Raw genomic sequence first — 24,406 nt, forward strand, 5'->3', positions numbered from 1 at the left:
TAAGCATCTGAATGCAGAGTTCCAAAGAATAGCAAGGAGAGATAAGAAAGCCTTCTTCAGTGATGAATGCAAAGAAATAGAGGAAAACAACAGAATGGGAAAGACTAGAGATCTCTTCAAGAAAATTAGAGATACCAAGGGAACATTTCATGCAAAGATGGGCTCGATAAAGGACAGAAATGGTCTGGAGCTAACAGAAGCAGAAGATATTAAGACGAGGTGGCAAGAATACACAGAAGAACTGTACAAAAAAGATCTTCATGACCCAGATAATCATGATGATGTGATCACTAATCTAGAGCCAGACATCTTGGAATGTGAAGTCAAGTGGGCCTTAGAAAGCATCACTACAAACAAAGCTAGTGGAGGTGACGGAATTCCAGTTGAGCTGTTTCAAATCCTGAAAGATGATGCTGTGAAAGTGCTGCACTCAATATGCCAACAAATTTGGAAAACTCAGCAGTGGCCACAGGACTGGAAAAAGTCAGTTTTCATTCCAATTCCAAAGAAAGGCAATGCCAAAGAATGCTCAAACTACTGCACAATTGCACTCATCTCACATGCTGGTAAAATAATGCTCAAAATTCTCCAAGCCAGGCTTCAGCAATACGTGAACCGTGAACTCCCTGATGTTCAAGCTGGTTTTCGAAAAGGCAGAGGAACCAGAGATCAAATTGCCAACATCTGCTGGATCATGGAAAAAGCAAGAGAGTTCCAGAAAAACATCCATTTCTGCTTTATTGGCTATGCCAAAGCCTTTGACTGTGTGGATCACAATAAACTGTGGAAAATTCTGAGAGAGATGGGAATACCAGACCACCTGACCTGCCTCTTGAGAAATCTTTATGCAGGTCAGGAAGCAACAGTTAGAACTGGACATGGAACAACAGACTGGTTCCAAATAGGAAAAGGAGTACATCAAGGCTGTATATTGTCACCCTGCTTATTTAAGTTCTATGCAGAGTACATCATGAGAAATGCTGGACTGGAAGAAACACAAGCTGGAATCAAGATTGCCGGGAGAAATATCAATAACCTCAGATATGCAGATGATACCACCCTTATGGCAGAAAGTGAAGAGGAACTAAAAGGCCTCTTGATGAAAGTGAAAGAGGAGAGTGAAAAAGTTGGCTTAAAGCTCAACATTCAGAAAACGAAGATCATGGCATCTGGTCCCATCACTTCATGGGAAGTAGATGGGGAAACAGTGGAAACAGTGTCAGACTTTATTTTTTTTGGCTCCAAAATCACTGCAGATGGTGACTGCAGCCATGAAATTAAAAGACGCTTACTCCTTGGAAGAAAAGTTATGACCAACCTAGATAGTATATTCAAAAGCAGAGACATTACTTTGCTGACTAAGGTCTGTCTAGTCAAGGCTATGGTTTTTCCTGTGGTCATGTATGGATGTGAGAGTTGGACTGTGAAGAAGGCTGAGCACCGAAGAATTGATGCGTTTGAACTGTGGTGTTGGAGAAGACTCTTGAGAGTCCCTTGGACTGCAAGGCGATCCAACTGGTCTGAAGGAGATCAACCCTGGGAATTCTTTGGAAGGAATGATGCTAAAGCTGATGTTCCAGTACTTTGGCCACGTCATGCAAAGAGTTGACTCATTGGAAAAGACTTTGATGCTGGGAGGGATTGGGGTCAGGAGGAGAAGGGGACGACAGAGGATGAGATGGCTGGATGGCATCACGGACTCGATGGACGTGAGCCTGAGTGAACTCTGGGAGTTGGTGATGAACAGGGAGGCTTGATGTGCTGCGATTCATGGGGTCGCAAGGAGTCAGACACGACTGAGCAACTGAACTGAACTGTATTTCGCCTCTTATTAGTAATCAGGTTTTTGCTTCCTCTTCCCTTTCTTTCTCTTGAGCATCCTCCACCTGCCAGCCCCTGAAGACCCAATAGTGAGCAAGAAGACAAAGCACCATTTTCCTCTCTTGTAGCTTTAGCACAAGGAGTACAGAGTCAGTTCCCCATAAATGTTGCTTGGGTTGAACGTGAGGGAAACATGACAAGGCAATTTTGCCCAGGGTAATGAATTCTGCTTCAGAGTAGAGCTGCTTTGAAAGACGATTTCAGGAACCTCCTTATGAGGAGGTGGCGAGTAGGTGGCTGCTTACATGTGTTTGATTTCTGAGTCATCAAAAAGGCTTCTTTGCCTCCCAAAATATCTCCTTCATCCAGGCTGTGGGTACTTTTAATTCCACGATTGGAAGCTGATTTCCCTCTGTTAAAATGCAAATACCCTATGGGAAGAGGATATCCATTTACCATCATCAGTCTGTTGCACCTTAATATGAGGATTTTCTCAACCATTTCTCATGGCAGATTTTTGAGAAAAGCACATGGAGGGAAAGGGGGTCCAGGGGATGAATACTGGACACGGCACAGATAAACTTTGTCAAAGTCAGCAGTTTGAATGAACCACCTGGCTCTGTGGTCCCTTTTGCCTAGTAAGATCCATTATTATGTATTGGCAGGTGTATGTTGGGCCAAAAATGATTATTTCTGTTGGGAATTTCATGGTTACAAAACCTTTTTTTTTTTTTTAAGGGCTTCCCAGGTGGTGGTAGTGGTAAAGAATAATCCCTAGGCTGGGAAGATTCCCTGGAGAAGGGAATGGCTACCCACTCCATTCCCTAGAAAAGCGAATGACTACCCACTCCTCCTCTCCTATGGACAGAGGAGCCTGGCCAGGCTACAGTCCATGGGGTTACAAAGAGTTGGATATGACCAAGCAACTAAAACTTTCACTTCTTTTCCACCCATACTTCAGTGAAATAATTTGTGTGGTAACCTGTTTGGTTTTCATTGCCAAGGCTGTGCTGCATATGATTTGTGTGTTCATTTGCCAGAGAAGGCTAATGATAGCTGCTGTCACAAATACCCCCAGAGTTTCAGGGGCTTATATAAGAGGTTCCTTTTTCATTGACATCACAATAGGATTCAAGCTGATTTGGGGGATGCTATATTCCACATAACCTCCAAGGGACTCAGGCCCCTTCCATGCTGTGTCTACCATCTTCAGTTGTTATTCAGTTGCTAAGTTGTATCAAACTCTTTGTGACCCCATGAGCTGCAGCAGGCTTCCCTGTCCTTCACTATCTGCTGGAATTTGCACAGACTCATATCCACTGTGTCTCCAGTGGATACAGCCATCTCATCCTCTCTCACCCCCTTCTCCTCCAGCCCTCAATCTTGCCCAGCATTAGGGTCTTTTCCAGTGAATCGGCTCCTTGTATCAGGTAGCTAAAGCATTTATTGGAACTTCAGCATGAGTCCTTCCAGTGAATATTCAGGGTTGATTTCCCTTAGGATTGACTTCTTTGGTCTCCTTGCAGTCCAGGGGACTCTCAAGACTCTTCTCCAGCACCACAATTTGAAAGCATCAATTCTTTGGCACTCAGTCTACTTAATGGTCCAACTCTCACATTCGTACATGACCACTGGAAAAACCATAGCTTTGACTAGATAGACATTTGTCAGCAAAGTGATATCACTGCTTTTCAATACACTCTCTAGGTTTATCATGGGCTTCCCTGGTGGCTCAGAGGTTAAAGCATCTGCCTGCAATGCGGGAGACCCGGGTTCAATCCCTGGGTCGGGAAGATCCCTGTGGAAGGAAATGGCAACCCACTCCAGTATTCTCGCCTGGAGAATCCCCCTGGTCGGAGGAGCCTGGTAGGCTACAGTCCACGGGGTTGCAAAGAGTCAGACACGACTGATTGACTTCACTTTCACTTTCTAGGTTTATCATAGCTTTTCTTCCAAGGAGAAAGCATCTTTTGATTTCATGGCTGCAGTCACCGTCCACAGCGATTTGAGCCAAAGAAAATAAAATCTTTCCACTTTTTACTAATCTGTTTGTCATGAAGTGATAGGACCAGATACCAGGTATCTTAGGTTTTTGAATGTTGAGTACCTGACCTCAAAGAAGGCATGCCCGGGGGAAGAGAGAGCTTGTAGAGAAAGTATTCTTACAGTTAGCTCCTTGGCTTGGAAGTGACACTTCTTACACCTCAAATTCCATTGCCTGGACCTGGTTCCAGAGACCTACCCAGATGGAAAGAGGCTGGGAAATGTGGTTAGCTGTGTGTCCAGGAGGAGGCAGCCTTGGTGAGTCTGACACAGACTCACCAGGAAACTTCTACGTGTTTTCCTTCTGTCTGCGACATAACCTGACCCTTGAGTGTTGTCATTAACAGTATGGAGGACCCAAGAGGAAACAGTGAACTGGAACCTGTCCAGTGCTTAGAGTAGTGACAAGTCATTCGCTCTGCCTGGCGAAGGGCCTCATTCTGCAGTTAGATTTTTGCTGTGTAAGGGAGACCAAAGTCTTCATTCAAAGAAATGTCTTTATGATGTTTATTTGCTTTTTAATAGAATTTGGGAAATTTTAATGGAAATCTCCTTTCCTTGTACCTTGGAATCATTTTGGAATGGGAGTTTGAGATTTGAATGGTATAGCTTCTGTAATATGTTTCAGCTCCCTTAGGAGATAAGAAAGAGTAAGTTCGCCTATGCAGAAGTTGTATAGCTCTTCCCGTCCACCTCCCGCATTGTCTAGACAGGTGAACTGAGAGGTAACTGCATGGTCCAAATTTACACAGTAAGTTAGTGACTTACCTGGGTGGTAGACCCCATTTTAAAGATTTCTACACTAGTGTTCCTGCCCTACCACAGTGCCATTCCCTAGAGAATTGTTTGGCGAATAGCCCTGTCCTGGTGGGATTTGAAGGAAGAGGCTTTAAGCAGATGAAATCAGAAGGCTCCTTCTGGTTTTGAGATTCCCTGATTGACTGAGATTAAGTACATTTTGTCTGGCTGTATCTCTGACCTGACTGAAGTGCTGTAACCTTCCAAGAGTTTGTAACTTTCCTGGGAAAACAGAATTTCAGTTCTTTATTCTTTTCAATTGTTCCTTTATCTTAAAAAATTATTTGTTCTTTAAATATGTAATTGTAAAGGTAACAATTTTTAATTGTAGAAGTTAAGTAAATATATGCAAGTGTAACAAAAATATATATGAAATGTAATAAAAATTGCCTGTAATTCTATAACTTGACAGTGTAGCAGTTATCCCTGTCAATGTTTTCTGTGTCTTTCCATGTGTGTTTCCTGACCATTTTTCAATAGGAAATAAATATGCAACTCTAAAAATATTTCATATTACTTAATATGAAATATTACACAACCCTTAATACTGTTTTAAAATGAATAGATGGAAAAATGCTCATATTTGTATTTGTATACATATATACAATATAATTAGAATGAAATTCAAATTTTATTTGTCTTATTTTTTATTTTCGCTTTTTATTTGCTTTTTAAAGGATGTAGGAAAAAACTAATGGAAATCTTCCTTCCGTATATGTTGGAATAAAATTCTTATTATATTGTATTTAAGCATAAAAGTATATATGGGCATTTCTCTATGTCATGACTTATTCTGAAGCAATGTTGTAAGGGTTGCATACTCTAGCGTCTCATGGGATACGTGTGCTGAAGGAAGCCTCTTGGGAGGTGGCGGGACGGAGTTGGTGCTCTCTCTGTTCTCGGCCCTGACCCTGTGCCCCTTTTCTCCCAGGGCATCAGCAGCCTGTTCAGCTCTCTGAAAGTTGTCCGGCTGCTCCGTCTGGGACGAGTGGCCCGGAAGCTGGACCACTACATTGAGTATGGAGCTGCTGTGCTGGTCCTGCTGGTGTGTGTGTTCGGGCTGGCCGCTCACTGGATGGCCTGCATTTGGTACAGCATCGGGGACTATGAGATCTTCGACGAGGACACCAAGACCATCCGCAACAACAGCTGGCTCTACCAGCTGGCCATGGACACTGGCACCCCTTACCAGTTTAACGGGTCCGGCTCAGGGAAGTGGGAAGGGGGTCCCAGCAAGAATTCCGTCTACATCTCCTCGTTGTATTTCACCATGACCAGCCTCACCAGCGTGGGCTTTGGGAACATCGCCCCATCCACAGACATTGAGAAGATCTTTGCCGTGGCCATCATGATGATTGGCTGTAAGTATCACAGTGGCTGGGCAAGGGGTGGGGCATTAAGTTTGTCTATCCTTTCGGTTAGCTGGAATAGGGCAATGGTTACAGTGCCGTAGGATCGGGGTGTTACGGCTTAAAATAAGGGAGGGCTTTTTGTTTTTAAAGACTAGCTTTATAGTTTTCCTATTAAACAGTATATATTTACTGCACAGAAATTCAGAAAATAACAAAAAAGCACAGAGTAGAAACTAATGGCTAACCATACATAATTCTGTTTCTTGAAATTGCTGTTTACTTTTGGTGTTTCCCTTAGAGATTTTTGTCTATCCATATCTGAACACACAGATAACACATTTTAATAGTTAAAATGAGATCATGCTATACATTTTGGTATCCTTCTTGTTCATAGAACAGTGAATTGTGGAAGTTTTTCCTCGGCAATTTAAAAATAGCTCTAGATTGCACACTTCAGTGTGGTACTAGAGAAAGGATGCATGAAAACAAAATCAGAAGTATCTCATTAATCTTTTGTATTGATTATATCTAGAAATAGTAATGGTTTTGCTAGAGTGGGTTAAGTAAAATATTCTAGTACAATAGTTTTGTATATATTTTTACTCTTTAATGCGAATCCTAGGAAAAATTTAAATCTTATTTCTATTGAACAGTGCTGAGCTAGATCAATATTTTTGATGTCTGCTTGGTGATTGAGAGATTTTCTAAATCCAAAAGAAAAAAACCTACAGGAATAAACAGCTCCTGTTCAGTTGAGAACTAGTGGGGTTTTGGATTAACTTCACTGGACTGTAAAACAGAAACAACCCTAGTCCTCGAGGAAAGTACACTTGGCCCTCTGTGCCCATGCTTTCTGCATCCTCGCATTCAACCAACCATGGTTGAAAATATTAAAAAGAGAAACTTCCAGAAAATTCATGAACCTTAAATTTGCCACATACAGGCAATTATTTACATAGCATTTATATTGTGCTCGGTACTGTAAGTATCTAGGGATCATTTAAAGTATATGGGAGGATGTATGTAGGTTATAGACAAATAACTATGCCATTTTATATAAGGGACTTAAAAATCTGTTGGTTTTCATATCTTCTAATCAATTGGTCCTAGAACCAATTCCCTATGGACAGAGGAGTGAAAATGAACCCATGGACTGTAGCCTAACCAGGTTCCTCTGTCCATGGGATTTTCCAGGCAAGAATACTGGAGTGGGTTGCCATTTCCTTTTCTAGGAGATCTTCCCTATCCAGGGATTGAACCCAGGTCTCCTGCATTGTAGGCAGACACTTCACCATCTGAGCCACCAGCGAGGATCTGAAAGTCACTCAGTTGTGTCCAACTCTTTGCGATCCCATGGACTACATAGTCCATGGAATTCTCCAGGCCCAAATACTGGAGTGGGGATATTCCCCACCCAGGAATCGAACCAGGGTCTCCTGCTTTGCAGGTGGATTCTTTACCAGCTGAGCTACCAGGGAAGCCCTAAATTTTTAAATGCCTGACCATTGACCATTCTGTAGCTGTTGCCGCTATTACCAAGTCTCGAAACAGCTTTGGGTTGTAAACAACAATGAACTCCCCTCACTAAAGGGAGTCTTGGGGAAGATTAGGCCTAACTGGGCTGGGGAAAGCACGTGAACTTGAGTGGATCGGACTCATTGTGAACCCTGTTGGTGCTTCTAGGACACACTGTGGTGTGAGAGAGGACAGGCCTCCTGTGAAGCATGGGTTTGGACAGTAGTCTGCTCACAGGTGATGAAGCCGGGCCCTAGTTCCAGCTGGCAGAGACCCTTTTGCTTGATGTGCTTCCTCGGGGTGGAGTTGACATCTTGTTACACCAACCAGGGAGTTCTAAGACCTCAGGGAAACTGAGGCTTCAGTTTGTCTGGCTTTGTCCAGCCCATCCATGATCCAGGGACCCCTTGGCAAGTGGACTTTGTTACCCCTTTTGTCCCATTTGCAGCTTGCCTCCTTTTTTTTGCTATCACCTCATCATGTCTGATGTACTCCTTTCCTAAAAGCCCCTCTGCCATACCCAGAGCCTGGCTCTGTGTGTTTACCGAATGTGTCTAAGGCTTAACTAGTTTGTGGGAAGTTGTGCTGGGGAACTTTTGAGTCCACTCTTTTTTTAAAATGGGTTTTAATAGAGATGATTGCCTGACCACGGGGAGCAGCATTAAGTATCTGTGGGTGGCTAATTGCTTTAGCTTAATCAGAACTCGAGGTGCTTTCTCATGTCATGTAAAAGGATTTAAGATCTTTGCTCTTCTAGAACTATTTCAGCCTTAACATCTCCTAGTTTTCTAGGCAGTGCTTACAGCATTTTGTGAGCCTTGGGGCACCAGTAAACAACCAGATGCACCGTGCTCCGGGCACAATTTCTGTCTCTTAGGGGGAAGATGAGATGCTCTGTCAATCGAAATACTTCATTATATGCATTACAGAAAATTTGCTGAGAGTGGTCAGTTAGGAAATAGGCTCCGTTTCATGAGCTCCCTGAAGGCTTTCAAATATGAGGAGACTTCTTGCAACTTTTTACCTGGAAGAAAAGATAAGAAAACAGCTCTGGTGGCATATGAGGATAAACTGTTTCTCCAAAGCCATCCTTCTCCAGAGAAAATAATTTCCTGGGTATAGTCTCTAAAGGAAAACCCAAACAATTAGCATCACCTCTTTTCTCTCCCCACCTTTTCAAAGCTTGGTAGTGTTTCCATTTATTTCTCTTTTTTAAAGTAATACAGAGGCAGTCACCTCTGCAATATGCCCCAAGTATGATATTTAGGTAGGCAAGTCTGCTTAATTGTTACTTTGTTTCCCGATCACTTGCTGTTTGCCAGGTGCTGTGCTAAATATTCTATATGCAAATCCTCCTGTTTACAACAACTCTGTGCCTTAGAGATTATTAAGTACATCTTGCAAGGAAATGGAAGCTGGGAGAAGCTAACTCCTTTGCCAAGAATGCATGGCTAGTATGTCGGAAAGACAGGATTTATGTCTGGGACTCTGAATTAAAAGCCCAGCTCTTCCCCCTGTACCCATCTGCGATGGCGTGGACTGAGAACGCAGACCTCATCAGCCTGTCCTCTCTGGCACACCACTCACACTTTGAAAATTCTCTCTATAAGCTTGAACAAGCCAGCGATTTCTATAGTGGGAAGTATTTGTACATTTGCCTGTTATTTTAACTTAAGAACAAGTTTACGGTGGAAACTCAGGGGACCAGGTGCTTCAGACACCAACCATTTTTTCAGCAACCTGTCACTTACAGTTATAGCTGTTCCCCTTTCCGTGTGACAAGTCTGACAAATTCTTGTGCTAACAACAACGCTATTGCCCTCTGTGTAATGCGCTGGTAATTATCCTTGTAAACTCACATTCCAGACAAGCTTTGTTCAGGACAGCTGCTGATGTCTTACTCGATTTACGGGGCTCTCTTTTATCTTGCTTTGCCTGTGTGCACACGTGCGCACTTGCATCCTTACTGCATGGCTCACGGGACTGGATGACCCCAGAATTGGGATCTTGGTTAACAGGGAGCACTGACCACACCCTGCATTTATGCTCCGGGGTCAATGCCTCTCCCTCCCCAGTCCCCCAGAATCAGACTAGCATTCTTCAAGGGGAGTAGAGGGAAATAAAGCCAATGAGCTTTGAAGTACCAGTACTTCAAACATTGTGATTTTCTCCTTTTTGCTTTGAATTTTATGTGCATCACTAATAGTATTTCTTGGTTATTCAGTTGCCACATATTAACCATGATATAGATTATCCAGAAGCCTTCCGTTGCTTCTCCTCTTTGTTCTCTGTCACTGAACATCTTATGGTAACTTAGCTAATTCCCCAGAGGCTGCCAGGAAGCAGGAAAAGTAAGTATTTTCAAGTTTGCTCACGTTTCTCAATTCTGATTTTAAAAAATTGCAATAGGAAGAGGAGAAGACTTGGCTAAAATGAGCATTTGTGATCATCTCTGGATGTTGGGGATCTACAGTGTGTCCACCTCCTGGATTTCATGTCTAACTTGTAGGTGTTGACAAGTCAGCCCTGCCCTGATCCCTTTGCCGTCCTTGAACAGGTCCTCAGTGGTCTCCTGCAAGGCTCACCCTGTGGGGTGATGGGTGGACCCCTCTTTTACATGTGTAGGTGGCCTGTGTGTTGATGCTGAGAGAAGCACAAGGCCCCTCTGGCCCTCAGGGTGACATTTGGGAGAGGTGGCCTCATTTAGCAGCCACATACCAAGTGCCTCCCTCGATAGACCTCTGAGGATGGAGGTGTCTCTGTGGGTGGCACTCCCAGGAGTCCGAGGTCTAGGGGGTGGACACTGGGGATTGTGGGCCTGTCGCCCACCAACCAGTGAATAGGGCCTGGAGATGGAGACTTCACTGTGGGCTGAGCCCTTCTGGGGCTTCTGAGGGAACCCGCAAAGGTAGGATTGTCAGGGATGAGGGGAGAGTTCCTTTATCTTGGGGTCTCAGTCTCAGGGGCATGACTGTGTCTGGGGGGATCTCTTCCAGGGAGGATTTGACAGTGAAGCAGCAGTTCTCATTTTCTTAATATGGGCTTTGCACTTTTCTGATTCTCTCCTCATAATGTCATTGCTGTCATCCTGTCATTGTAATTAAGCCACATTCATTTCCTGTCTCTCTGATGATGGCAGGGGGTCTAGACATCACACTCCTCCTCCAGACGGCCTCCACCCCCCAAGCCCAGCCCTTACTGTTCTGTCTCTGCATATTTCCCCCGCTGTCCTCCTCCGCCTCAGCTCCTTAAACCCAGAGCAGAATGTGAGTGCTGAGGGGACTCTTGTGAGCATCTGTTGAGTCCACAGCAGTGCCTCCTAGTTCTGCTGGGCTGGATCTCATCCTGCTCAGGGCTTTAGTCAACCTCAGCCCACTCCCTCCCCCACGTGGGGGCTGAGAGCTCCAAGAGAGTTATTGGATTCAACCATAGCGTTTCCTTACATCACCTTCTTTCTTGGCAGGAAGGGACACATAACCTGCTGCTACCGCTGCTGCTAAGTCGTTTCAGTTGTGTCTGACTCTTAGCATCCCCATGGACTGCAGCCTTCCAGGCTCCTCCGTCCATGGGATTTTCCAGGCAAGAGTACTGGAGTGGGTCGCCAGTGCCTTCCCCAAGTAACTTCACCCTGCACAATTTGACCTGACTACCACCACCCTTGCAATATGCTTTGTGGCCCCCTTTCAGCTTAGATTGTTATTTGCAAGCAAATGGGGACTTTACCCTGGCTCCTTTAGGACTTTATTTAAGCATTCTTATTTCTTTTCATTCACCTTTATGGAATATGCCTTTTTGCACTCTATACCATTATACTGGTTTTTCAAAAAGGATTGGGCCCGTCTCCCTGGAGGCTGTAAGATGCTCTTAAGAGACTTCAAACACATACCAGACTCTTAATAAAATATTTATGGTCTTGTTGAATCTGAACCGTTGAGAAAGTTCTGGAGTTTTAGAAATGGTGTTCAGTGCTACTGGCAAAACTTCTTTATTAGTTAGGATATAGGTTAGTTGCTGGACAGAGATGGGACATATGTTTCCTATGTGTAGGGCTGGACTGACTGCTCTGCAGTCATCAAAGCCCAGGTTTCTCTGCTGTCTTAAATTCATGACTTCCATACTGGGATCCCATATGGCTGTCCCAGCTTTGGCCATATGTTCTTTCTCTGGAAAATAGGGTGGGGTGGGACAGGGGTGGAACTGAACTCTCTTCCTGAGCTCCCTGAAGTGTCTTCCTTTTGAGGACAAGACTAGGAAGTTGTGCATGTTACCTTTGTTCATATCACTTTTGCTGGCACTTGGTAACCTGGCCACATGCTTAGCTGCAAAGGAGGCTGGGAAATGTAGTCGTCTTCTGGGTGGTCATGCATCCAGGTAGGAATGCAGTGATACAGATAAGGAACACAGTTAGTGAGGGATGGCCAGCGGTGTGTGTCTACCTCAGCCTTTCTCCCTCTTCTCTTCTCCCCTCAACTGATACCAGCAAACATTAGCCCTCTATGACAGGTAGGTATGGTTGGAACTTTGTCCCTGAATTGCTAGTTGAGGGGTTTGGGTTCAAGTCCTCAATAGTTTGTACCTCTCTGCTTTAGTCTGTACCTTTCATTTCCTGTGGATTAGAGGTAAGAAGCTCTCCTGACCATCTCATTTGGTTGAAGTGAGAACTAACTGAGATAATGACATAGGGTAGCTCTTTGAAAAGCTGAAAATCTACATTCAGACATCATGGTTTTCTTGTTAATAACATCGATTGTTTCTTGCTCATCCCAGTTATTTTCCTTCCTGTTCTTAGAAAAAAAGAAAATAATAATTGCTGCTCCCTTCTCAGGAACATGGGACTGCTGTTTAGTTTCATTTTAGGTTTATGCTCATTTTGGGAAATGGGGCCGTGTCCAGAGTGCTATGGCAGAAATAACTGTTCATTTCACATTTATTCTTAGAGATTTTTTTTTTCTTAGCTAGCAAATCGGTGGTTTTTTCTTCTCTAGACCCTGATTATTTAAAAAGCTCTATCTACCATTCTCATTTCAGGTGACATCTCCATCTTTAACACAACCTTGAGCTTTCTGTCCTCTGCATCCCTGCCTGCTCTGCTCCAGGAGACCATCTCTGCTTATTACCTCCCGGCTCTATTGTCATCATACTTTGGAACTAACCGGTTCTTTAGACCTGTACTATTAAAAAAATTTTTTTTAGTTTAAGTATAGTTGATTTACAATGTGCCAATCTCTGCCATACAGCAAAGTGGCACAGTTATACGCATAAACACATGCACGTGCTAAGTCATTTCAGTTGTGTTCGACTCTGTGACCCTACAGATTATAGCCGGCCAGGCTCCTCTGTCCATGGGATTCTCTGGGCAAGAATACAGAGTGGGTTGCCATCCCCTCCTCCAGGGGATTTTCCCGACCCAGGGATTGAACCTGCATCTCTTTCACCTCTTGATTGGCAAGTGAGTTATTTACCATTAGCGCCCCCTGGAAAGCCTAATCTCTACTGTACAGCAAAGTGACTCATACTTATAAATATGACTCATAAATACATACTTAAAAAAATTATTTTCCACTCTGGCTTATCACAGGATATTCAGTATGATTCCCATTAGTTCTTGTTTATCCATCCTACATTATACTAGTTTCCATCCATCCCTCTCCCTACCTCTCTGCCCCTTGGCAACCACAGGCCTATTCTCTATGTCTGAGTCTGTTTCTCTTTCCTAGGTAGGTTCATTTGTGCTGTGTTTTAAATTCCACATATACGTGATATCATACGATATTTGTCTTTTGGGCTTACTTCTCTTAGTATGATAATATCTAGTTGCATACTCTTGATTAATAATGTCTGCTGTTGCTGCTGCTAAGTTGCTTCAGTCATGTTTGACTCTGTGTGACCCCAGAGACGGCAGCCCACCAGGCGCCCCCGTTCCTGGGATTCTCCAGGCAAGAACACTGGAGTGGGTTGTCATTTCCTTCTCCAATGCATGAAAGTGAAGAGTGAAAGTGAAATCACTCAATCGTGTCTGACTCTTAGCGACCCCATGGACTGCAGCCTACCAGGCTCCTCCGTCCATGGGATTTTCCAGGCAAGAGTACTGGAATGGGTTGCCATTGCCTTCTCCATAATAATGTCTAGTTGCATAGAACTCTTGATTAACGGCAGTTTCCTCCATTGAAAATGGACATAACAGCCTCTCCTTGATCATATTTTCAGGGTGGAAAACATAAAATGATGCCATGTACCTAGCACGATGCTTCACACCTGGGTGTTCTAACAATGGTCGTTTCTGTCCCTGGCCCTCCATTTCCACTCTCGCAGCACATTTCTAGCACTCATCCAACTATGACGCTTCTCAATCCTTTGTTAGTCCTTTGAGTGTGCTCTGCTTTATACAAATTTGAACTTGTATAAAATATCAGGTGCATTGCTATATTTAAAGTACAGGCCATTAAAATATGTGTATCTGGAGTTTCCTAGATATAAAGCTTCTCTTAAAAAAAAAAAAATGGCCTGACTGCAGAGCAAGTTAGGGGAAGCTCTTAAAGGAGGAGAGAGTCATCTGTGTGATCAGGAAGCATCACCTGCCAGAGCTGACTGGCAGGATTTTCACTGGACAGGAAGTGGTACCACATGGAGTGTTAGTGTTCTCCCTGGAGGAGAGAAGGGACTGGAAACACTCACGCACTGAACACCAGGACCTGCCAGTGTCATGCTTGAACTTCACTCAACAGCCTCATACGTTGGCTCTCTTATTCCTGTTTTGTAGATAAGAAAACCAAGGTTCAGAAACACAAAGTATTAAGTTATCTGAGGTCACAGGTTAAGAGGTTGCTTAACTGGGTTTTGAACAGAGTTTTATCTAACATCAAAGTTTCATTTTGTTGCTTCTGTTGCTGATTTATTTTGGGATGTCAGTAGGGGGAAATGTTCTCTTCAGGGTGTATGTTGTTGAGGGCAGGGAAAAAAGTTGTCAAGAGAAAGGGGCTGTGGAAGAATTGCAGAGAGGGGGTGCTTTTTCTGATGCTTGCGTGCTAAGTTGCTTTGGTCATATCTGACTCTTTGTGATCCTATGGACTGTAGCCCCATCAGGCTTCTATGTCCATGGGATTCTCCAGGCAAGAATACTGGAGTGGGTTGCCGTGCTCTCCTCCAGGGGTTCTTCCCAACTCAGGAATTGAACCCACGTCTCTTATATCTCCTGCATTGGCAGGTGGGTTCTTTACCCCTAGCTCCACCTGGGAAGCCTGCTTTTCTGGAAGCCTTGTCTGTAATTTTCAATGATAATTATGGTGGCAAAATATCTGATGTGTGTTCTGGGACAACATGACCCTTGTTCATCCCTGGATTACCGCACAGAGAGAAGCATTTGCAACAGAGGTCTTAAATCTGAGGAAACTCTGCCAGTGGGAAGCCAGATGGATGAGGAGTATTGTCGCTGACCTTGTGGCTGCCCATGTCATTTGCAAAATCCTTTTCTTTCTCTTTTCAAATATTTCCATCCAAGTGGGAGCTATCCTGTGGACATGTTGCTGTAGTCAAGGCTTTTGTTTCTATTTCGATTCTGTGACTATTGTCTTCTTTGAGATTCTCAGTACCCCATGGGACAGGTAGTATTCTCTCCATGTGTTTTGTTTTTGGGATAAGGAAATTGTGGAGTAACCTGTTGAAGGTCACACAGCTGGTTAGAAGCAAGGTTGGGCTCAGGCCCGCATCATCACCCCCAGCTCGGCGCTTTCCCGCACTTCTGATCACCATGGTAGCAGCTGGTGCTGGTAGCTCTGGATCGCATGTTATGCCAGTAGACTGTGGCAGCTGGTTCCTTCGTGGGATGTCCTCAGAGCTTGATGAGAAGAGGTGAGGGTGGGTGAAGGGTGCTTTACCTCTATTCTATTTTCAGCCTAGGAACCCGACTAATCAAGTTTCACACCTCTTCAGTTGCTTTTTATCCAGCCTTTGTTGTGGCTCTCAAATGCAAGGCTGACAACTACAGACAGCTCGAGTGAAATCACACAGGGGAGGAGATCTTGTTCCTTCTTTAAAATTAGTCAGGAGGAAAGCTCACCAGGGAGATGTTTTCTAAAAAATACTTGAACAAGTATGGTCCCTGAGAAGACAAACATTAGATTTCCCTGCCAATTCCCCAGAACCTCGATCAGTCAAGTCTTGAGTAACTTTGTTTAAGAGACATTTTTGGGTGTCTACTGTGGATGGTGTGGGGCTTCCCTGATAGCTCAGTTGGTAAAGAATTCACCTGCAATGAAGGAGACCCCGGTTTGATTCCTAGGTTGGGAAGATCCCCCAGAGAAGGGATAGGCTACCCACTCCAGCATTCTTGGGCTTCCCTTGTGGCTTAGCTGGTAAAGAATCTGCCTGCAATGTGGGAGACCTGGGTTCAGTCCCTGGGTAGGGAAGCTCCCCTGGAGAAGGGAAAGGGTACCCACTCCAGTATTCTGACCTGGAGAATTCCATGAACTGTATAGTCCATGCAGTCACAAAGAGTCAGACACGACTGAGCAATTTTCACTTTCACCGATGTGTACTGATGTACACCGATGGTGTACCAGATACCATCGGGGCTGAGGATGGAGCATTGAATGAGATATGTAGCTCTGCCCTCCCATGGCTGATGATCTGCTGGGGGTACCAGATCAGTAAATAAGAAATGGCTATAAAGTGAGATGAGTCTGTGCTAAGGACAGGTTGTTATGGGAACATGTTCAAGGGCTCCTCAGCCAGTCAGGGATCAAGTAGAGGGTCAGGGGGTACACACTCTGTTTATTTGGGCAGACGTCTGGGTCAGGTTCCTCCTCAGATTTTTCTCATTCCATCTTTTCTGCAGATGTCTCTCCAGTCAGACTTCCAGTTGCCTTAGGTTCGGGGCTGTGTGAGCCATTACCTGGTCCACAGAGGGCTCAGTCAATAGCGAATGAATGTAGTAAGGGGGTTAAAATAAGGCATCACCCCTTCCTCAGCCTGCTTACAATCTAGTTTGGGAAGCATTCATGTGAACAGGAGAAACCATGTGAAGCTGGAAAGCAGTGAATGTTCGTGGAATAAGTAGGAGAGCCCATCTGTGCTCTCAGACCCCTGGGAGCTGGTGAGCATTTCTATAAAGTGGAGGTAAGAGCGGCATTAAGGAGGTTTTGCTTGGCCAGTGGATGATGGGTGGGGTCTGTGTGGCATTCAGACAGAGATAAGAATTGTACTAATAATGATGTTAGCATACAGTGTATAGGACACTTTATACATATTCTTCCTTAAGTCTCCTGACAATGCTCTGTTACAGGTATTATTACCCTAGTCTTCCAGGTGAGGGACCTGAAGCTTGGAGAGTTCAGTTAGATTTCTCTGGGTCAACCTTAATATGACTGGTAGAGTCAGAACTGAAGCCTAGATCTCTGACTCCAGGTTCATTGTCTGTTCACCAGTTTGCACTGCCACCCCAGGATCTTGGCCGTGAAGCAGAAAGCTGCAGGGAAAACAGCACCGTCCCTTCCTGCCAAGTGGGAGAGTGAAAAGAGAGGACGAAAGGCAGGAAGGAAAGGTGTGCTGGTCTGAGAGGGGCTGAGTGGCCACACGGAGCCTCCTGGCTTGTCAACATGTTAGATTCCTTCCTGCAAGAGGCTAGCTAGTGCCTAGTGAGCACCTCTGACAGTCCGTCGCACGCCAAGCTGTCCGGCTGAGCTGCGGAGTTGTTTGAACATCCAGATCTCAGTCTTTCAGTGTCATTTAGAAAGAGGCCACCTGCGTGCAGATTTTATTTTTTTACTTGGAGGATACCACCACTGATTTCTGGATTCTGTCACTCAGTTCGTTAGACTAAAGTTGCTACAGCCACAGTATTAATCAGGTTGTCCCCATCAAAGACTGTCCCCTAGTCCTGGATAGCCTGCTTCTGAAATGATGCTGCCAGAGAGGAGACTAGATAAGGAGGATGGCTTCTGAAAGCTAATCTTCACTGCCATCAGAATCTGTCAAGCTGCACATGCAAATGAATTGGGTCAAGAACATAATTTTAATCTTTAAAATCATAAGAGAGGCCATCCACAGGACCAAAAGAGATAAGCACGGGTATGAATCCTGATTCCGTGACTGAATACTCCAGTGAACAGGTTGCTTGATTCCTGAGCCTGTTTTTTCAGTTGCAAAATAGAGATGATACCCCTTCAGTGGTATAAGTGAAAGTAAAGGGTCTTCGCTTTCAGCATGTTTCTGCCTGGTGCCCAGTCTGGATCCCCAGATGGTGAGTTGGTTGATGGTGATGCCATTCTCCCAGCACCCTTGGTCTGCATGTTTTGCTCAGCAGTTGAGTCAGAGACATTGGTGGGCGTTGGTGGGGATATAGAGGAGGAGGAGGAGGTTTTGTGTGCAAAGGTGGTCTTGGAATAGGGTAGCACAATGCTTTGCACATGGAAGAGCTTGACAGGGGTTTGTTGGTGGAACTAAACATCAAAACAAAAATCTTCTAGTGAAGATGGTGCAAAGCAAGGAGCTGTCAGGGCTGACTCCATAAATCCTCACCTGACAGTGACTTTGCAAACTTAAAACACATTTCCATTTTCACTTTTCCCCATTGTGGTCCTCTGCGTGTGTGAGAGAGAATAATTTTAGTTCTTGTCAGCTAGAGGTCTGGCTCTGAATCATAGCTACGTGGTGATAAAAACCCACTGTCGCCTCAAGAAAGCTTGGCAAGGAGAGAGGTCTTGGTAGGAACAGCAAAATGAAAGAGCAGGAGGCTGAGAAAATCAAATCTGTGAAAAGCTGCTGGTGAGTTCTGCAGAAGCACTGTGCCCTCCTTGTAGCACCAACCCTCTGGAGCAGGGGACTCTTTGTTCTTCCTTGGGGATGGGAAGAGGGGCTGGGCTGAGCTGGAATGGGGGTGGAGAGCTAGAGCAGGGGAGGGGTCCCTCTTCCCGATCATAGCTGCAGAGCTGAGGACCAGGCCCTCTTCTCAGAGCTCCTAGGGTTAGGGATGAGGGAAGCAAAGTGCACGCATTAGAGACAGGAATGACAAAAACTTTAAAGGGTTGCCTGCAAAGTGAGGTACAAACGCACAGCCTAACAGAGGACAGCAGGCTGACCACAGCTCTGCAGAGACAGCACGAAGCGAGAGGGGCTCCAGGGCTGCGGAACTACCTGTCAGGCCCAGCCTCCCCATGAAGCAAACAGGAAGGCAAAGAAGAGGCACAGGCTGTAGGCTGTTCCCTGCTTGCTTGTTTTGTTTTGATTCCATCCGTTCTGAGAGGCTCAGGTATTTAATTACACTGAGCAGTGCTCACAGGCAGACACTGGAGACCTTGGTTGGAATCCAGTGCCTTCACAAGTAGACAGAGGCAGAGTTCCGAGCAAAGGCCTCTCTGAGCACACAGTGGAATGTGTGATCTGGGCCTTCTATCTTAGCTTTCCTCCCTCCCTGCCGAAAATATTCATGAACCCCCTGTTGCCTGCCAAGCCTTTAGAAATGGTGAGGACACATGGATAACCAGTCATCCCTTTCCTGTGATGATTAACCGAATCTCCAGCTCCCTTGTGGGTACTTACAGAATTCTGGAATTGATCAGGACTCAGATGTCATCAAGGTCACCTGCAGGTAGATCCGAGAATCTCTTGCCTAAAGTTTGAATGTCCCCAGGATGGGGCCTTTCCGCTTCCAAATAGGCTCAAGGATGAGAATTTCCCTTTATGTAAAGCTAAAACTCCTTCCCCGTGGATTTCACCCCCTTCTTCTTGACTGGACTCCTGGGACGTTGCCGGTGAAATGTAACTTTTCTTTTATACAACAGTGCTTCACATATTTGAGAAATACTATGTCTGCCTTGAGGCGTCACCTCTTTTAGGTGGATAAAACCAACTTCTGCGTGGTTCTGAGAACTTTCTCTATCTAGATAGTAATGATATTTTTGTGTATCTCTCTTATGAGGGGCCCAGGACTAAACTCAGTTGTCTCCCTATAGTTTGACTAGAACAGAACTGACTGGGACCATTGCTTTCCTCATGTGAACCTACATTTATAGATTGAAAGAGCATCAGAACTAGAAGGGGTCTTGGAGTCTGTCCTCCAACAACACCATCGAGCAGTTGAAAAGGCAGAGGAGATGCTCAATTAGTGGCAGGGCAAGAAAAAAGACTTAGGTCTCCCAAACCCCCAGTTCTCCAAGGTCTGAGCACTTTCCGTCGCTCTCCACCACATCCATACGTCTCTTTAGCCTGCTCTTAATTCAGGCTTGTGTCTTTGACTGCTACATGTGCCGTTAGCTAAGGGTCACTGGTACCAGCAGGAGGCCTCAGTTATTCCAGAGCTTCTACTGCGAACTCCGTTTCTGCCATCTGTTACTCTTCCAGTTGGCTTTTTGGATCCAGATCCGTGATCTGAGGCTTATCCAGACGTGTCTCCCCGTTTCCCTCGGGTGCGCCCATCTGGGGATATAGTCATGGGACAAAGTCATAGCAGTAGGAACAAAACGACGAGTCCTTTTCCTCTCACTTTTCAGCAAATCATTAGAACCTAGCTTGTGGAGTAAGAGGTGTGAATGATGTCGCGTGATCACTCAGGAGTGATTGCAGATGCCTTCTGCTTCCACGTGGTAGGTAGTATCCATTTTCCTTCCTTGGTGCCTGCTGTCACTGACCATGTGGTTCCCCAGTTGGGACCCCCACCCTGCTGAGCTGTGGATCTTCTTCTCTGCCAAAGCGCCGATGCTGCTCGGTCCACAGCACTGACAGTGACAGGTGGAAGCTCTGGACTTTGCTCCAGGGTGAGCGAAATGCCCGACTCCCACCTGGGCTACACCCTGGCACCAGGGCAGAACAGGATCACATCATGTTGCCAGTAATAGAGCATTTTCATCTGGCTTGCTTTTTAAATTCTTTTTTGTTTTTAATTCCAGTTTCTTTTCTTTTTTTTTTTTTTAACATGGTATATAGTTTATATTTCATAATAGCTTCATACAAAAATGAAAGCAAATCCTAAGGAAATATTTCTCAAAAGGGAATAAATTTCTAAAAGTTTATAGATTGGTTTGAAATGAACACTGAATGACAATGTAAAAAAGTAACATTTTAAAGTGACTTACACTAATTTCCAGTAAACAGTGAAGATAGGACATTTAACAGGGAAAATGTTATCTTTTTATTTAGGCAATTTTCTTTTACTTCTAATTTGAAAACAAATTCTTACAAGACCTCTAAAACATTCATAGGATTATGCCAAGATGATGATTTTGCTACATTTTATTGCTACTTCTTTGCCTGATATATAATCATACTCATGCATATCCAGTTTCTTTTCTTAAACCTTGGTGCTCTTAGTTTAGGCTAGAAGATACCCCATATGCTGTACTCTTCTCTCCTGCATTCTCACAGAATCTCACCCTATCCTAAAGTTCCTAGACAAAACTTGTGCTTGGCAAGCATCTGTATATGCAGAAACTATAATTCTACCATTCTTTGCTTTTACGATTGGCTTTTGGGATCCTACTCCATGACTAGCAGTAGGGAAAACGCTTCGACACTGGGGTGCAGCTTCTTGATACTTAAGGAGGGCCATTGTTCCCTGACTACTTGGCAACCTTGACCCTGGAAAGCACTGCGTTTCCCTGATCCATTCTCACCTGGGCAGCTCCTGTGGCCTTACACGTAAATGTCAGCATTTTTGCTTTCATCTGCATGGATACAGTTTTGACCAAATTACACTCTTGGATTTATTTTTGGTTATTTGATTGTCAGGTATGTGATTTGCAAATATTTCCTTCCACTCTGTGGGTTGCCTTTGTGTTTTCTTGATGGTATCCTTTGCACAGAGGTTTTCATTTTGATAAAATCCAGTGTTTCTGTTTTTTTTTTTTCTTTTGCTTCTTGTACTTTTGCCATATTCGAGGATGGTGATCTTTACCCATTGGTCGGTTATGGTTATTAACATTGCATGCTCTGGAAATAACTCCCTCCTTCCACCACTTCAGAAACTTATAGGGAAGCTTCCTGAATCTGCTGGAATCAGAGCAAATGTGCCGAAAGTGCTGAATTAAGAGCAAGACATGTAGCTCATAAAATCACAACTTTATTATGGATAGGGTTCTTGGAAACACTGTTGTGTGAATTTCACCCACTGAATGCTGCTTATTCCCATGAGCAGAAGGAGACGTGGGAAACGGTTATGAAAATCTCTTAACTTTTCTGGGGTACTGCTGCGAGCCGGAGCCAAGATGGTCCCTGGGTGGAGTGACGGTCAGCGCTGCTCTCCAGGGGAGGCTCCCGAGTGTTACCAGAGCCTGGGGTCGGGTGGCCCATGGTGTTGAGCAGGGGCTACCTGACCTGGCAGCATCTTGTCATCCACTCCCCTGACACCACATCTACAATGATGCCCTGGCAGCCCAGAGCTGCTGCTCATCCCGTGTTCAGTCACAGACCTGATGCTCACAGTCAGCTCGGCCCTGGAGACTTGGCTGTTTCTAATCTCCAGGCTTAGAAGCTGAGTATGAAGCTTGGGGCAGGGAAGGGACTCCCATGAGGTCACAGGCTGACCTTTCCACAGCCAGCCCGGCTGAAAATAGCACCCGGGAGGGACTTCAGTCTCCAGGAGATCAGACCTGACTGCATCTCTAGCCCACGTTGCCCCTTCGGCTGGCTGCTTCCTCGAGACCCCGCAGCCAGCTGAGACAGAAAGAGAGGAGTGTGCAGGTCAGGCCTGACTGACGGGAAGTACATACATACTCTGGAATTAATGGGATAGATTCAGGGAGAATGAAAACAAATTCTAGTTCCCCATACTTTTTCTCCCCTATTTTTTTATTGGAATATAATTGCCTTATGATGTTAGTTTCTGCTGTGCAAGGCAGTGAATCAACTCTATGTATACCTGTGTCCCCTCCCTTTTGGGCCTCCCCCCCTACCCCCATCCTGCTCCTTAGGTCATCACAGGGCACCGAGCTGAGCTCCCCGTGTCATCAGCGGTCTCCCATCAGCGATCTGTTCTCCCCGCGGTAGTATATATCTGTCCGTCCCATCTCCCACACTGGTATGCTGCTTTGTAGCTAACAGTGTGTTGTACGCACTATGCCACTAATGCTTGTACTAACAGAGCTTAAATGAGGCTCAGAATGGCTGACTTTGTCACATGACATAGCTACTGAGCTTACATCCAAGTCTTACGAGGTGTCCCCTCAGCACCCCACAGCTGCCCCTTTGGGAACCCCACTGAGAACAAGGAGCAGCTGGGCCAGTTCCACCTTTTATATCTCAGCTCTTTCTTCACTGAGATCAAAGACGTGAGTCTCACAAAGAGCTCTCTTGCTCAAACTCTAATTGTTAGCAGTAGTCTGAGTTCACTGACCTCAGAGCCACATGTTGGGAACTGAAGGCCGAGTAACCCCAGAGGAGGGCCAGTTCTCTGCTTTGGGGAGATGTCTACATTGGCCACTTGCCCCGTGGCTAATCTAAGGGAGGAGAATTGACCAGAGTGCCCTGGTGCTCTGTGTCTGGAAGCTCAGCAGTACCAGTATGTCTTGTTTTTCTGTGTTTGGATCAATCAGAATAATGACATTGTTGACGATGCTATTAAGAGCTAAGCTTTATTGAACACTTACTAAACACCAGGGACTCCTAATGGCTCATTTAAACCTTTCAGCACTCTGAGATGAGACTATCATCATCATTCCCATTTTACAGAAATGAAGATGGAGGCATAAAACAGTGGGAAGTTGTTTCCTTCAAATCAACTAGCAGGTGACAAAACTCAAATTCATAGACTCCAGCTGCAGGTACTCAGACTCACCCTAGGCCAGAACCTGGGGTGTAGGCAGTTTTCAGGGCTTGGCTCTTTCTTCCCTCTGAACTGACTCTTTGCTCCCGTTTCTGCCTCTTCAAGGGGCTGAAGATGTGGGGAGCTGTGAGGGAGGGCAGAGTGATGGAGACCCTTGGGTGAAAACAGGCAAGAGAGATGTGCTTTTCACATTCCCTCAGCTGCTCACTCTTCCTGCAACTTTGCAAACTTCCGAGCACCCATTAACTTCTGAGCTTCAGTGTCCTCATCTGCAAAATAGAGATGATGCTGTCTCCTTGGCAGGGTGGTTGTGAGACTTAGATGTTATGTCTGTGAAACCCTGAGAGGGGGCCAGACACAGAGTAACGACGGAAATAAATAGGGCCGGAGTTACTGATCACTGAGCAAAAACTTGTCTGACCTCATGCTCTTTCAAAAACCAGCACCCAGGAAGTATGAGCAGGTGGCCTGGCCCCAGGCAGCCCGACTCCACAGCCTTCTCCTCTTGTTATGAAATGGCAGGCATCATTCACTTATTCATACCATTGGCCTTTGAGATATATAACAGTGCCCCCAAAGAGAGTTTCTCCATACCTTTCTCTGAGTCTATCACCCCTCCCTCCCTGGCTACACCTTCAGTAGAGATGGAGGCTGTGAATGGTGGGGATGGAGAGACAGGAGAGAGGGTCGTGGGGCCAGCAGGGGCAGAGCCTGAGAAGGATGCTCTGCTCCACCTGGAGGCTTCTGTGAGGCCACCACCTTCCAGGGCTTACTCAGCTGCACCTCTCCCCTTTTAAATCAGGCTTCTTGCAGAGCAGTTATCTCATTATTTAAATAACCTCCAGTCGAATGTTCTCACATTCGTAACTTAATGACCTTAATTATGCATATTAGTGAGAAAAGTACTTGGCGTTGCTTTGCCATTGCCTGCTAACATTCCCAGGTTCCTTAGAGGCTGTGAGTTGGGTTTATGGGTGCGTGTTTCCAGGTATGGAAAAAGATCAGAGAACAAGAGATGTGCTGGGGTAAGACGGGCTTCTCCAAGCTGACCGCAGCTCGCTGTCCTCGGGCTGGGCGTCTCGGCTCAGCTGTCTCCCGCTTAGGGGTAGAGATGAGAAGAGAGCAG

The 24,406-nt window shown here is 45.2% G+C and overlaps 1 protein-coding gene across 2 annotated transcripts in view; it reads left to right on the top strand.

The window, feature by feature from the left end:
- KCNH1 (potassium voltage-gated channel subfamily H member 1) overlaps nucleotides 1–24,406 on the top strand; it is a 418,239-nt gene that overhangs the window by 177,868 nt on the left and 215,965 nt on the right. For both annotated transcript variants that reach the window (XM_069544233.1, XM_069544232.1), the window contains exon 7: nucleotides 5,594–6,023. In XM_069544233.1, coding sequence (XP_069400334.1) covers nucleotides 5,594–6,023 — 430 coding nt within the window. The remainder of the gene's footprint in view (nucleotides 1–5,593; nucleotides 6,024–24,406) is intronic.

The sequence above is a fragment of the Ovis canadensis genome, chromosome 12 (assembly GCF_042477335.2).
Source record: "Ovis canadensis isolate MfBH-ARS-UI-01 breed Bighorn chromosome 12, ARS-UI_OviCan_v2, whole genome shotgun sequence".
NCBI lineage: Eukaryota > Metazoa > Chordata > Mammalia > Artiodactyla > Bovidae > Ovis > Ovis canadensis.